This window comes from Egretta garzetta, unplaced genomic scaffold, assembly GCF_000687185.1.
Source record: "Egretta garzetta isolate BGI_Z169 unplaced genomic scaffold, ASM68718v1 scaffold151, whole genome shotgun sequence".
Taxonomy (NCBI): Eukaryota; Metazoa; Chordata; class Aves; order Pelecaniformes; family Ardeidae; genus Egretta; species Egretta garzetta.
The window spans coordinates 3732043-3746230 of NW_009258615.1; the positions used below are offsets into that span (position 1 = coordinate 3732043).

The 14188-nt window shown below is 35.2% G+C and overlaps 1 protein-coding gene across 1 annotated transcript in view; it reads left to right on the forward strand.

The window, feature by feature from the left end:
• The window catches only part of SLIT2 (slit guidance ligand 2), a 256837-nt gene that overhangs the window by 199580 nt on the left and 43069 nt on the right, over positions 1-14188 (forward strand). Inside the window, exons 18-25 of the mRNA XM_035903458.1 lie at positions 1280-1423; positions 2866-3009; positions 4141-4307; positions 5131-5263; positions 8316-8384; positions 10836-10907; positions 11129-11200; positions 12579-12650. Coding sequence (XP_035759351.1) covers positions 1280-1423; positions 2866-3009; positions 4141-4307; positions 5131-5263; positions 8316-8384; positions 10836-10907; positions 11129-11200; positions 12579-12650 — 873 coding nt within the window. The remainder of the gene's footprint in view (positions 1-1279; positions 1424-2865; positions 3010-4140; positions 4308-5130; positions 5264-8315; positions 8385-10835; positions 10908-11128; positions 11201-12578; positions 12651-14188) is intronic.

The window sequence follows — 14188 nt, forward strand, 5'->3', positions numbered from 1 at the left end:
AAATACGATTTTAGGAAACTTAGGACTTGACATGGATAAGCCAGCTGAGATGAGAAATAATGAGTTTCTTGCTTCCAGTCTTGTGCAGCACCTTACAGGACACTTAACAGCTCCACTGTGGAACTAAATGAAGGCAATGATTGAATGCTTCATCAGAGGCAAGGTGTACGTTAAATTACAGCTAGGCTAGAGATGAGTAGTAAGCACTCAAGATTAAGCTACAACTCCTTGTTTTCTTTGTCTCAGATAATGGCACCAGTTCATTCTGGCAAGTGTATGAATTTTTGTTTGAATACATAGTATCTTTCTTGATTTGGACAATTAAAATGCTGTTCTTGAAGTTGCATCAAATATATGTTTGATTTTCTTCTTAACACCATTAATTCCATCAAATAAAAAGTTTTTAGCTTCACTTTATTTTACATTGTCTTAAGCCATTTTTAAGAAAGCATTTTTAAAAATCACTAGTGTATTCTAACACTGTTTAGTGTAGATATGTACTTATGTAATATGTATAAATAGTTTTATGAAACAAAACAAAATGAGGCCAAAATAACATGAAAAATCTTTAAGATGTGTGCTGTTGAGTATGTATGCTTTTGCATATATAGTACAGATACTACTGATTTGGGATGTAATTTCCATATTTCAACTAAAAACATAAACAATAAATATTTTGGAAGTATTTTAGGTCATTTTCCCACATTTTTATTTGCTTTGCATGAGAATCGCAGATAAATGAACTATTATGCCTACAAAACCTCCTTTTTAACTAATGTCATAAATGATTAACATTTCATTTACTGTTTACATTCACACGTTCCATTTACATATGTTGCTGTTTATACTGTTTGCTTATATTTGTGTCTACTGAGATGAAATAAAGAAATCAGAGGGGTTAGTTGTGCTGGTACTCATACAGTATCATTTTACTATTAATTCATCTAATAATGCTACAAGAACTGGAGACATGAAAAAAATATGCAGTCACTGACAACATTCAAAATAATGAAAAGATGTTCTTGTGTGGCAGCAGCATAGACTGAGTAATTGCCATTACTTAAAAAAATGTTCCAAAGATTGTTTTAAAAATTTTTACTACTTTAGTTAGCAGGGCATTGAATTTTGCTTTTACTGGTTTGAAGTTGAACAATATATTTGTTGCTTTTACACAGTAACTCAGTACCTTGAAATCTATGCAGTCTGCACCATTTCACAGTTAATTTAGAGTATTTAAAAAGAAAATACATTTTTCTGTGTTTCTGTTACTGTGTAATAGAAACCTGAGCAATAACAAGATTACTGATATCGAAGAAGGAGCATTTGATGGAGCCTCTGGCGTGAATGAACTGTTGCTCACTAGCAACCGCTTGGAAAGCGTTCGGCACAAAATGTTCAAAGGACTAGAAAGTCTCAAAACACTGTAAGTGTAATTATTTGGGTGCTTTTATTCTTCCTTTCTGCCAGGTATTTTTTAAAGTAATATCCTATCTGTCCTGAAAACTGATTTGGGAGGATTAGCTATGGATTATTCAAGAATACCTTAGATTTTGTTCCTATTTTACAAAAGCTTATCATACATTATATGAATTCATTAATATTAATTATGGCTATATTGTAGCTGAAATTCTTCATTGTGGTTACTTGACTACAGAAATAATGAGTCCTCTGAAATGATGAACTGGTTGAGAATGGGTAAACATCCAGCTGCAGAAATGGAAATGGGAATAATCATCTTCAAAGTAACAGAATTTTGCACGGGAATTACACATTGTACGTAATGGAGTCTGATTCAATTCAGCTCAACCATTACTGGGAATTTTGCTAGAGGAAAGAATGATTCTGGTGGATATTGAAATGTGGGAAATGATTCTCTCCTACGTAATTTTAATGTCATTTCAACAGTGAAGGGGGTAGTAAAAGCACTATAGATGGAACTCATTTCATTCTTTCCATGAAGGCAGCTTAGCTCTTTCCACTCAAAAAAAGATGTTTATACAATCCACAGCTTCTTGGCCTTCTTCAGAGAGCCTGTCCTGATCAGCACAGCAGAGCCAAGATTAAATGGTCTTTAGGGCTTCAGCTGTCCATAGACATTAGGTATTTTTATAAATCAAACCTATCATTTAAAGCTGTTAAAGTTGTTAGAAGCAGCTACACAAGCGTGCGGGGAAAAAGAATTCATTTATTGATCGACAGGTAGGAAAACAGCAAACTTCAACACTCATATGTTTTACAGAACTATGAGAGATTTTAGAATAGGTTATTTCTTGCTTAGTATTCTGAAATTTTTACTAAATCTTGGAGTCATGCTGAGGAGGAGTCAGGGTAGCCTGATTTCATTTAATTGAAATGCTTGAGAATGTAGTAGAAGCAGTTTCTAGAAATTATCCTAAGAAAATTCAGGTTGAAGGGGCCTCAGGAGGAGGCCAGCTTGTAGATCCTTCTGCTCCATGTAAATAGGAGTTCTGGAGTCATTAGCCTTGGAAACATGAACAGGGACTGCTGTGTATCTCTGATTTGGGGAATTTCAATCAGTTTAATATATTATCAATTAACAAACTCATAATTCCTGATTCTGGTATTGAAAGGAAAAAAAAAAAAAAAGAACAAATGCTTAGGGGAAGCACCCCTGGCCTTTGTGAAACCTGCCCACCCACCTTTCTGTTCTGCAGTCCCCTCCACGCACGCTGCACTCAATCCCTTCAGTGAGGTGACAGGCAGCATGGGGGCCACTGCGCTTGTGGTTCCTCCCCCAGCAGCAGTCCTTCCAGGGTCATACCTCTCAGCCTCTGCTCAGGACACCACTTCAGCTCCAGCCCCTGCTCGGGCTAAGCCAAGCAATGTTGATCCTTCCTTTCTCAGGATGCTGAGGAGCAACCGTGTGAGCTGTGTGGGAAACGACAGCTTCACAGGCCTGAGCTCAGTCCGCCTGCTCTCGCTGTATGACAACCAGATCACCACCGTGGCACCCGGCTCCTTCGATACCCTGCACTCGCTCTCTACGTTGTAAGTCACATTCATGTTTTACCTTGCTCAAGTTTAAACCTCTAACGTTTTGGGTACATTTCTGTTAACGATTGACTGCATAATTTCACAGCATGAGGTAAAGTTAAGGGAAGAAAGAGTTCATAGGGGGATTTTTGAGAAAGTTTCTTTTCTGGACCATCTTGGATGCATGAAGAGTAGGTGTTCATGGTGCCTTTTGATGCAGCATTAGACTGGTTTCCAGAGGTGCCTGAGAAGGCAGGAAAAACATCCTGGTTGCCCCCCTCGCAGAAGGCCACTGATCTGAGCCAGGGTAGAAAGCCACATTTTGGATAGGCATTGTGCGACCACAGCTGGCCGAATCACCATGTTGTCTGCCTTTCTGCACTGTCCGATCCACTTATTATTTTAAATTTCCGCTGCCTACTGAGAATCTTAATGTTTTATAATGAAGCTTCAGTCTCATTTTCTATAAAAAGAAGCACCGCTTTTTTTATTTAAATATGATGTAATTTAAGGGAAGGGAAAACGGTGAGCAAAGCTGCCACTCTAGTTTACTGAAGAAATGCTTTTTGTAGGTACCATCATTCAGGAAAGTACTTAATCCCCTTTTTACATAAAATGTGACACTTTGCACCAAGTGACTAATTTGTGCATATTAAGGATGGCATGTTTATAAATAATGGAATTGTCGATAGGTTTGTGCTGAAGTAAGGAGATGCCAAAAGTACTGAGACTTCTAGAAGTAAATTCATTTTTATAACTGGCATGTAATCAACTTAGCTGTCACTTCAAATAGGAAACTTATTCTCTGGAGCAAATAAAAGATGGAAATCTTGAGGTGACAAATTAATGGAATAGCTGTTGTCAGGTTAAAGCTAATAATGTAAAGTAATCAGCCTTCATCTCTATAGGAAATTATTGTATTATCAGTACAGGGTGGCTTGACAACAAGTCAGGTCTTTGACAGTTTTAAATTATTTCTAAACGAGTTATATCAGGATTCACCACACAGAGTCTAAATTACAGCTTTCACCTATGGTTTGTACATAGTATTGTTTGAAGAATGGTATTTAAGCTTAGCTTTTTGAAAATAGAAACTTAGAATGAAAAAATGGTGTCATCCAAAGTAAACTTCCCTGTGGTTCTCAGAAACCTCTTGGCCAATCCCTTCAACTGCAACTGCCATCTCGCGTGGCTTGGAGACTGGCTAAGGAAGAAACGCATTGTGACGGGGAACCCTCGCTGCCAAAAACCCTACTTCCTCAAAGAGATTCCCATCCAGGATGTGGCAATTCAGGATTTTACATGCGATGATGGTAAGAAAATTAATATTTGAACTTTTTATAATTTCAGCTTTCATATGTATAGCTGCATGATTCCCATAGTTCCCAAAGTGTTCTGCTTTAAATAACTTCATCTGTGCTTCATGCTCAGTTTCTATATCAGTTTAAAAACCTTTCACCCATTTTTGGATGATCAGCAAGGAAACGGCTGTTGTATGTATGTTTTCAAAAGTTTTCTTGCCTGTGTTCAGTACTGTAAATCATAATTTAGAGATAATATAAAAAAAAAAATCAAATGTTGTAGTTCAGATGAGAATATTTACAAATGCTGATGCTTGAATCAAGCGTTCTTTCAGGTTACTTGATCAAATAACATGCCATTTTGCTTAGTTTTTGACTTCCTGAACGTCAAAATTCACCTAAACACTTAAAAAAAAGGTGGTTGTTATCTTGCAACTCTCTCATACTTGCTTCTATTTCTTGTGTTATTAGTTTGTCAATTTTCAAGGCTGTAACTTTTCTTTAAAGGGACTCGGTTTATTTTTAATAATTTGTTTTTAAAGATCAACTTATATTTTGTTTTATTATATTTCAAGGTTTTTTTATTTCTTTAATGATCTTTTTTTTCCATATATAATTTTTCCTAGTAAAACAGCATTGTACTACATAAAGCGTCACTTGAAATGTAAATTCTTGGAGCGATGGTTTACAGAGGTGACTTAGTTTTCCCTACCTAGACATACCGTAATGTAGAAATATAATGTTTGCTTATGGGAATTCCAGTTGGGATATTATTGCCAATACTGAAGTGACATTTGTATAGCAAGCTTAGCATCTGTTTGTTTTTATTAACCAGGAAACGATGACAATAGCTGCTCTCCACTGTCCCGCTGTCCTGCAGAATGTACTTGTCTAGACACAGTAGTTCGCTGCAGTAACAAGGGCCTAAAAGCTTTGCCTAAAGGTATTCCAAAAGATGTAACTGAACTGTAAGTGGCACACTTTTTTCCCTTTTATGAAAATCAATGCCAGATTTATATTGTCAAGTTCAAGAATGAGGGGAGAAGAAAATGAAGAATTGGATTCAGTTGATCAGTTGAAATTTATTAATATACCACTTTATTGATATAAACTTGCACAATATCCTGAGAAATTTGAAGTTAAGTTTGAATTAGCAATGCTCTGTATGTCCCAAAACACTCTGAGAACTATCTGTTGCTGGAAAGCTTTAAAAATATACGTATGTAAAATTGCAATCGCTCTCAGAATTTATATCCCCAACACTGAACCATTATATAACTGAATGTGGATGTCATATTACAATGGTTTAAATTGTAGGCAACAGTGAATCTGATTAATCTGTGGTCACTGTTTAGGAAGGAAGGAAGAACTTCAATTACATGAAAAATCAAAAAGAAAACAATCTATTAATGTGTTTGCATATTTTTGTAATAAACAGGTTTGTGATATTTCAGAAAGACTGGTTTTAATAAAGTCTTACTTTTCATATAGGCAGTCTTATACAGTCTGTGATACTTTATTAATCTTTTGATATATTTTTATATGAGAAAAATGGTTAAGATTGCAATTTATGAAAAGATACAATTTGAATATGCAGATAGAGATGGACAATAACATCAATATAAAAAGAGCTTGCTACCTCACCTATTGTGATAGATTATAACTGAATAAGGTAATAACTGAAAATAATAACTGAATAAGATACTCATAAGACTAGATGAGTCAATCTTTATGCATTATGAAGGGAAAAATATAAACCTGGGGTATTCCATCTGTTTTGAATCTTGATCAGATGGGTCACAAGATTGAAAGAAATAGATAGAAATTATTGACAAGAAAAAAAGTTGGGTTTGTGTTACATATGGCAAGTATTTAATATTAAATTACTAATGCTTCATAATGACTGATTATTGAAGTGCTTTTTGAGAAGACATCATAACTCTGTTTCTTAAGCCACTAAAACAGTTTAATTATTTTACTATTTGGTATTATGTAGAAGATTCTGAAATGTCCACCACTAGTTTGGTGCTTAATAGCATCAAAAATCTTTAGTCATTAACGAAGAGAAGTTATTAAGAATTCAAATTAGCACACAGCTGTATAAACCTATAACTTATTTCATTTGGTTTTGGTGTTGTGGTTTGTTTTTTTTTTTTTCCCTCAGAGATGACTTAATTAAATATACTCAGGCCTAATACAATTTGACAATGTAAGGGCATCAATGCAATGTAAAATTAAGCAGCTAAAGAGAGATACTTTTGGAAGTGCAAGTGGAACCCTGACTGTGACTGAAAACTCATTTGTGTACAATTTTGTATGCTTTAGTTAGTGTCTAAGCATGCAATTTAGCATCATTTCAAAAGGATAATGGAGGTGGTCCCTGTTAGCAGTTGTGTACTTATTGATTCTTCTTGCATGCATAACCCTTCCGAGATGTACTCTTCATGTGTTTCATAAAATATCTTAATAGTTGCTTTATTTGAACAAGGAGGAATTTTTATCAGCCAAGTGGATACTTGTAGTACTTCAGTACTAATGAAGCTAAAGCAATATATCCTAATTTATCTGTCAATAAAAGAATTTTCTCAAAATAATTACCCCTTCAAAAAGTTTAAATATTGTTGGTTTCTTTTTTAAAAATTAAGTATATGAGCCCTGCTCCATTCACCACCACTTACATAATGCTATTAACATAGTGTAAGCACAAAACTGTTGAGACACATACTTTGGATTTGGCAAGCAGTCCTAAGGAAACCATGGTCCAAGGAAAAAAAAAAAAAAGGTGTTTTGTTTACGTGTAAATAGTTATTTCATTAAGTGTAACTATGTTTCAGCCCATCCATTTAGTAAGACAAAAGTTTCCACAGATGCTGCAGAATACTTCAAGACATTTAGCTCAAAATTAATCTAAGGATGTCTCTGTTAGAGGCTGCTCTTAACTCAAGTGTGTTCCAAGTATTTGGATGCCTAAAATATCTTCTTTGTATAGGGATAATGAGGATGTAGTTTTTACTTGGGTACTAGGAGGCACAAATAGTACCACCATAATACCACCATAGAAGTAATTTGGCCCAGTTGAGAAACTAACAATCTTTAATCTTCTGGCCGCTGTCTGCTCTGTTTCAGAGAATCAGGTAAATTCAGCACTTTTTATCATCTCTGAACTACTTGCCCTGGTTACATGAAGAGCCCCTCCACTTGCACTTTGTATTGACTGGCTGCACACTGGAAGCTTTTTAGGCAAGGCTTGTTACCGTCCTTTGGCTCTAACTCAGGTGCCAATATTGTTTGATGGCCCTGCACCTGTTATCTCCAAGGATGAACGAGTCTGTTATTGAGAATTATGAGCATGGAAGAAGAGCAAGCAATATAATTACAGGAGCTGTAAACCTACAAAGAGGAAAAAAAAAAAAAATCTGACTTTTCTAGTGAAGGGTAATTGATCACTGTCTTTAGTCCCTAACATACTCCATAGGAACAGGCTTGTAGTATGTCATGCCTGATATATCATGAGATATACAGGGAGAAATTAGGGAAGGTGACCTGAACTGCAGGCATAACAAATGCTGTTAGAGCTTAGACAGCCCTTGCTGTTTCTACTGTAAAGGACTACCTCTGCAATGTCAAGGTCTGTTTCTATTTACCCGATAGCTCAAAATACATACTTAATGAGACTTGCAGAAGTCAGATTTACTTTTCACCTGTAAGTGTGTGTGAAATTGAAACGTTAAAGACCTCATTTTGCAAAGTCTTTATGAAATAATAGAAACTGCCATGTAAGAGTTGGTTGTTATTACTGTTACTTCATAATATTCATAGTATATGATACAATAGCATTTGGATCTTAGGCTACAGGTCCAGTTGTGTCTCTGAAAAACAAAATCTGGGAGCAAGGTTTCTTATAAAACAGAAATACTATGTATTCATTTGTTATTAACTTTACTGTTGGGTTCTAAGATTAGTGGATGAAGATGCTACTGTTTATATGAAAAAAATCTATGTTTTATTTTTCTCTCTTAGTTATTTGGATGGAAATCAGTTTACCCTTGTTCCAAAAGAGCTTTCCAACTACAAGCATTTAACACTCATGTAAGTAGTTTTAGACCAACACTCTCTACTAGAATGAAAAATACCCAAACCAACCAAAAAGACCTACTCCATTATACCTGGGTCTAGTTATAAGAAGAAAAGCATAAAATGTATCACATCTTTTAGTAAATATAATACCCAACCACATTTTATAATGGAGGATATTTTATTCTACTTATCACATCCTATGTATAATATACTTGGGCATGTTTTATAAACAGGGTTATTTCATTCCAGTGATTACATCACGGAGTAAATAAGCAGAAATTACAGTTAACCTGAAAAGAGATGTAAGCATTTACAAAATGTGTTAGGGTAATACAGCATTTTGTTATGCAGCTCCATAAAGGCACTAGAATTATTTCATTTACAAAAGAAACATTCTGTGATATTCTTCACTTCCTGGTATGCTTTGTATAGGAATAGCGCATAACAGCTGTTGTCACACTTGAATGCTACCCCTTCTGTTTCTCCCACAATATATGGTTTAATGACCATAGAAGAGAGCTTCTCTAGAACGCCTCACTCCCAACTCTATTGCTGACTCACTCTGTGATTTGAGGCAAATCACTAGCTGCTTTAAAATTTATTACCTCTGCTTCACGAATGATTTGAATATGATTTCTGTACCTTGTAAGAGTACAGTGAGAGAAACAGGAAGACTGTTGATGTAAATGACTGTAATTCCATGGCCTTTGTTAGGACTATAAAAATTTATACCAGCTGAGGTTGAACTGTGTAACATTCTGAAAGCAGTTTGTGGTTTCATTACAGTCAGAATAAAAAGTGGAGGGGAGTAACAAAATCCCTTAAATTCCTTTTTGAATGGGTTTAGAGCTTTTTTGCAAATATTGAAAATGGTTTGGCATTCAAAAACAAGAACTTGATTTCCTTTATTTACCTCATGCTAGACAAACGTGGTCACGGTTACAAATTTAAAAAAATGTGTTTCCAAAACTTCTTGTATTTTGCAAATAACATCAGGAAAAAACCCTTTCAATGTTCTCAAATGTACAGCGTAGAACCTATAGGGGAACTTTGTGGATTTTTAGGGAAGTTACACAAGATCTAACTTGGAGCACACAGAAAATACAAACTTTGGAACTTCAGTACAAGAAGCAAGAGTATAGATTGGACTGTGTGCAGTAACAGTATCAGTGTAGATTGGATATATGTCTAGAGATGAGGTTAATTAGTCACAGTGACAAGGCTTCCATCATAGAGGTTAGGTAATCATTGTCTATTTTGGACAAACACAGCCAGAAATCATATAACTTTATCTCCTACTCAGAAAATACACACAAACAATTTAGCAGACAAATGCAATAAAATTATAGATGAACAGTAAATAAAATGCAACTAAAATGAGCATTAACAATCTGTATTTATCAGACCTGTGGGGCACATTCTTGTAGTCTCTTCTGAATGTATCCTCATACTTCTGTTATGAAGTTGAGAATGTTACTTGGCTGTGTTTTGAAAACCAAGACACTATGCATAGTTCTTATGTGGCCTAACAAGGAATTACATACGAGTGTCCTGAGTGCCAGATAAACAAGGAAAATTGTTTATTTCTAACTTTTTCTTTCTCTTTTAAATAGATTGCTTTGTTATACTTGCTTAATATATTTATTAATAAGAATAAATTGTCTGACATGCTTTCATGAAATTTCAAGGGGATAAATATGTATATTGCATAGCTATTCAAGAATACTCAAGTTAAACAATCAAGGTGCCCTCAGAAACAAATGCTGTATTTCACCACAAAATACAGTAAACAATAGTGAAATAGTCAATATAAAATGAAAACTAAAGCACAGTATGAGAGTAAAGAACAAGCAGTATTCACGTTTAATACAGCTTCTTCAAAGCTTCTTTGAAGCTACTATCTTTGAAGCTACCAGCATACTACTCCAGCTTCCATCATACTTATGCTTAAGATTTTATTCATTAGAATATTGAACAACAAGAAAGATGTTAAGGCTTTCTCTATAAATCTTAGATAGTGTTCTTTATAATAATAGCTCTGGGCTTTGATGTCTTCAGCATGTATGTGTTAAGTAGAATATTAGATGATATTTACTCAGGTGTCATTAGGGACATGACTAGAATGATTTCCACTGTAAAACATCACTTTAATTTCTATACTTGGGTTCATGTAGAGTTGCATTATTAACTCAGTAGCATGATGGACATTGCTGTTGTATAAGAATGCATTGCACTGCTTTTTCATCTGTGTTGAAATGAAAGTGCTTTTCATTGATCAAGCTAAATGCTCGCTGGGCTTGTATATGGCATGTGAAAATAAAAATATGTGCTGCTTTAAATATTGATACCAATGATGATGCTACTTCTACTAATAAAAATAATGTGTCTGTCAGTTTAACTTACAGTGTTTCAGGACTGGGGCAGTCATTTTAAGGTCTGAATTTCTGAATTTATTTTTTATAGAGATTTAAGTAACAACAGAATCAGCACTCTTTCTAATCAGAGCTTCAGCAACATGACTCAGCTGCTCACCTTGTAAGTTTAAAAATGTAACAGTGACTCTTTGGAAGCACTACAGTGGGTTTATTGTCTTGGAAAAAGAGGGCATTTATTTGATATTAAAGCTTGCTTGTTGTGGAGGCTGTAAAATAACGTTTCCTAACTAGCTATATGTGCAAAAGCTGGGTTTGGACACTCTCTGTATTGTTTACTGAATGGCTGATATACTTGCTGACAGTATTTTATATATTTTTCAGAATTCTTAGTTACAACCGCCTGAGGTGTATCCCTGCACGCACTTTTGATGGGTTGAAATCACTTAGGCTGTTGTAAGTATTATTTTTTAACCATTGCTATTTTCCAGAGGTTTTTATTTGTGTACAACAGTTAGCAAATCTGTAGGAAGCCACTAGATTTTAAAACTTACCAAGTATTTGAGAAGTGCTAATTATGTGGCCGTAAAAATCTAAGCTACTTCATTCTAGCAAAGTATACTCTCAAAATGCTGCACAAGAAGTTGTGACCCTGGACAACATTATATATACAAACATACACTTTTTTTCTTCTCTGCTTTTAATCTTGGCTTCTTTTTTGTGTTATGTTCTTCCTTTTTATAAGCATTAAATTCTAAAAAAAAAGCCATATGCATAAATTCTTCAGTATATATGAGGGGAGGTTGCAGTTGAATATTGAATATTTTTGTTCCAACAATACATTTCTTTCTTTGTTGTTTCATTTAATATGGGACTATTTTCAAAACCTTTACATCATGGTTTACTATTGAAAATCAATAAAATTACTTTTGGTTCCAAGAAAACTTTCCATTTTGCCACTAGGAAAAACATGCTTGAAAGGGCACAAGAAAGAAAATAAAGAACAGCCAGTCTAGTTTACAGCTTCAGTTTGTCATTAAGGAAAAAAAACAACCACAAAACTGCAAAAATTCTTTATCAAAAATCCTCAGCAGAACATGTAATTTTTGCTTCCATTTGGGTAGTTTATAACCATTTAATAGCTCATTTGGATTAAATGTCTCAAGCATGACATTATTTAAGTGTGCCCACATAACGTCAATTATTTTATATAAATATGGATATTTTCAAGAACCATAATTCTATATGTGTTAAATATACATGTAAGTGAATGAATTTATAGAAAAGGAGAGATTTTTATGCAGGTTTGCTAGAAGAGAGATAACACTAGTCCCTGTATGGAAGCTTAATAAGGTCTTCAGTTCTTTAAATTTACTATCATATTAGGGCAACAACCTTAATACTTACATCAATGAACAGTCAATGCCTGTATTTTCCATGAATCCATGAAAGATTAAAAAGAAGTATGAACATAATTAATGAGAATTACAGGGAGTTGCTGAAAAAGTCAGAAATAACAACTCTTCCGCTATCCCTAAATCCAGTCAGTACTTTGCAGAAGTGTGCCTACTTTTGCTGACCTTTATACTTTCAATTTAAAAAGAATCATATTATTAACACTTCTTATGAAAATTCAGGATGAAAAAAAATCAATAGGCTTCCAGATCGAGTGTTAAAAAAAAAAAAACAACCAAACCAAACATAGCTGAAAACACTGAGGAACTGTAAGAAAAAAAATCTGAAAAGCTGAAAACTGTTTACCAAAGATGAAATTTGCAAAGCTAACCTGCTGATTTTTGTGCATATGTATTATTCTGTTTATTTTCTTTTTAAGGTCTTTACATGGAAATGATATTTCTGTTGTTCCTGAAGGAGCTTTTAATGATCTTTCAGCATTATCACACCTGTGAGTATTCAGATGGTAACTGTTTTTTTTATGTTACGTTTAGCAAATTTCATATAGTTGAAAAAAGATAAAATGCAAAGGCCTGCTCTGGAGCAAGCTCGTGCATCAGTACAGGCTGGGCCAGAAGGCTAGCAGCTCAGCAGAAAAATTCTCGGCCTCCTGGTGGGCAGCAAATTGAACTTCCAAGTATCCTTATGGAAATGAAGGCTAAAGGTGCTTTGGGCTGAATTAGAAAGTGAGCATCCAGGTGATTGAGGACAGTGGTCACTCCCTTCTGCGTGGCCCTCCTAAAGCCCCATCTGGGATGTGTGTTCAGTTTCTCCAGTACAAAGCAGATGTGTATGAACCAGATCAAATCCAGGGTAGGGGCAACCAAGGTGGAAAGGTGGCTGGATCGTATGAGCTGTGAGGAGAGGCTAAAGGAACTGGGCTTATTTAGCCTGGAGAAGGAGATGCCAAGGAGGGACCTAATAGTCTTTCAATCTCTAAGGGGATTATAGCAATGGTGGAGACAGATTTTTCTCAGAGGTGCACAGTGAGGAACAAGAGTCAACAGTGACAAGTTGCAACAAGGGAAGTTTTGATTGAACATAATGAAAAATTCTTTACTGTGAGGGTGGTTCAGCTTTGAAACAGGCTGCCCAAAGAAGCAGAAGAATCTCCACCCCTGGAGGTTTTCAGAGCTCAGCTGAACGCAGCCCTGAGCAACCCTGCTCTGACTTTGAAGTGAGCCCTGCTTTGTGCAGGAGGGGAGACTAGGTGACCTCAAGAATGCCCTAAATTACTCTATGATTCTGTGTCCATGTCTGTTAAATTGACATTAAATACATGGTATCTGGTTTTAGAACATCATTTGAGGCAATACTTTTCCTGTTTTCAATTTTCAGTGGGAACTTAGAACAAGATACCTATCCGTAAACCTGATTGTGCTTACGGATAGTTATTAAATCTTTGCTTGCAATTGAGGAGTAAGTTGACTAGTGCCTTTAGATATATCTGGGTTTTATGTTTCTGAACAGCTGCCATTGTTAAAAGCTTAATTATCTGCTTCTAGCTCAGTACTGGACATTTACATTTAATTTGCTACTTCTGAGAAATTTGATGATACTGATTAAGCTTTAAGTCATTGATAATTCATTCAAATGCTACTATTAAACTAGCTTATCTGCATGAAATCAGTAAAATTTACATAGATTTGATTGTTGTTGCTGTTATTTTTTTCTTAATGGCTACCAGTTATCCTTACATTCTGGTTTTAGCAGAGCATTTGTGTTACCTCAGTTCAGGCTGAAATTCACTCCTGCAAATATGGAATGGACAAATTCTAGGTATTTCTCCTTGCACGCCACTGGGTTAAGTAATTTTGTTACTACTCTGACTTAAGCCTGATAATTTCTTGTGTTCAGCTGGAAGTATGTGGCAATAATTGAGAGGGCTTCCTACTCAGTGTGGCAGAAAAGAGTGTTTCAGCAGCGGTGGATTCTACTGCCTCTGCTTGCCAAAGATTTTCTTGTATCTTTGGAAGACCCACTGGTCCA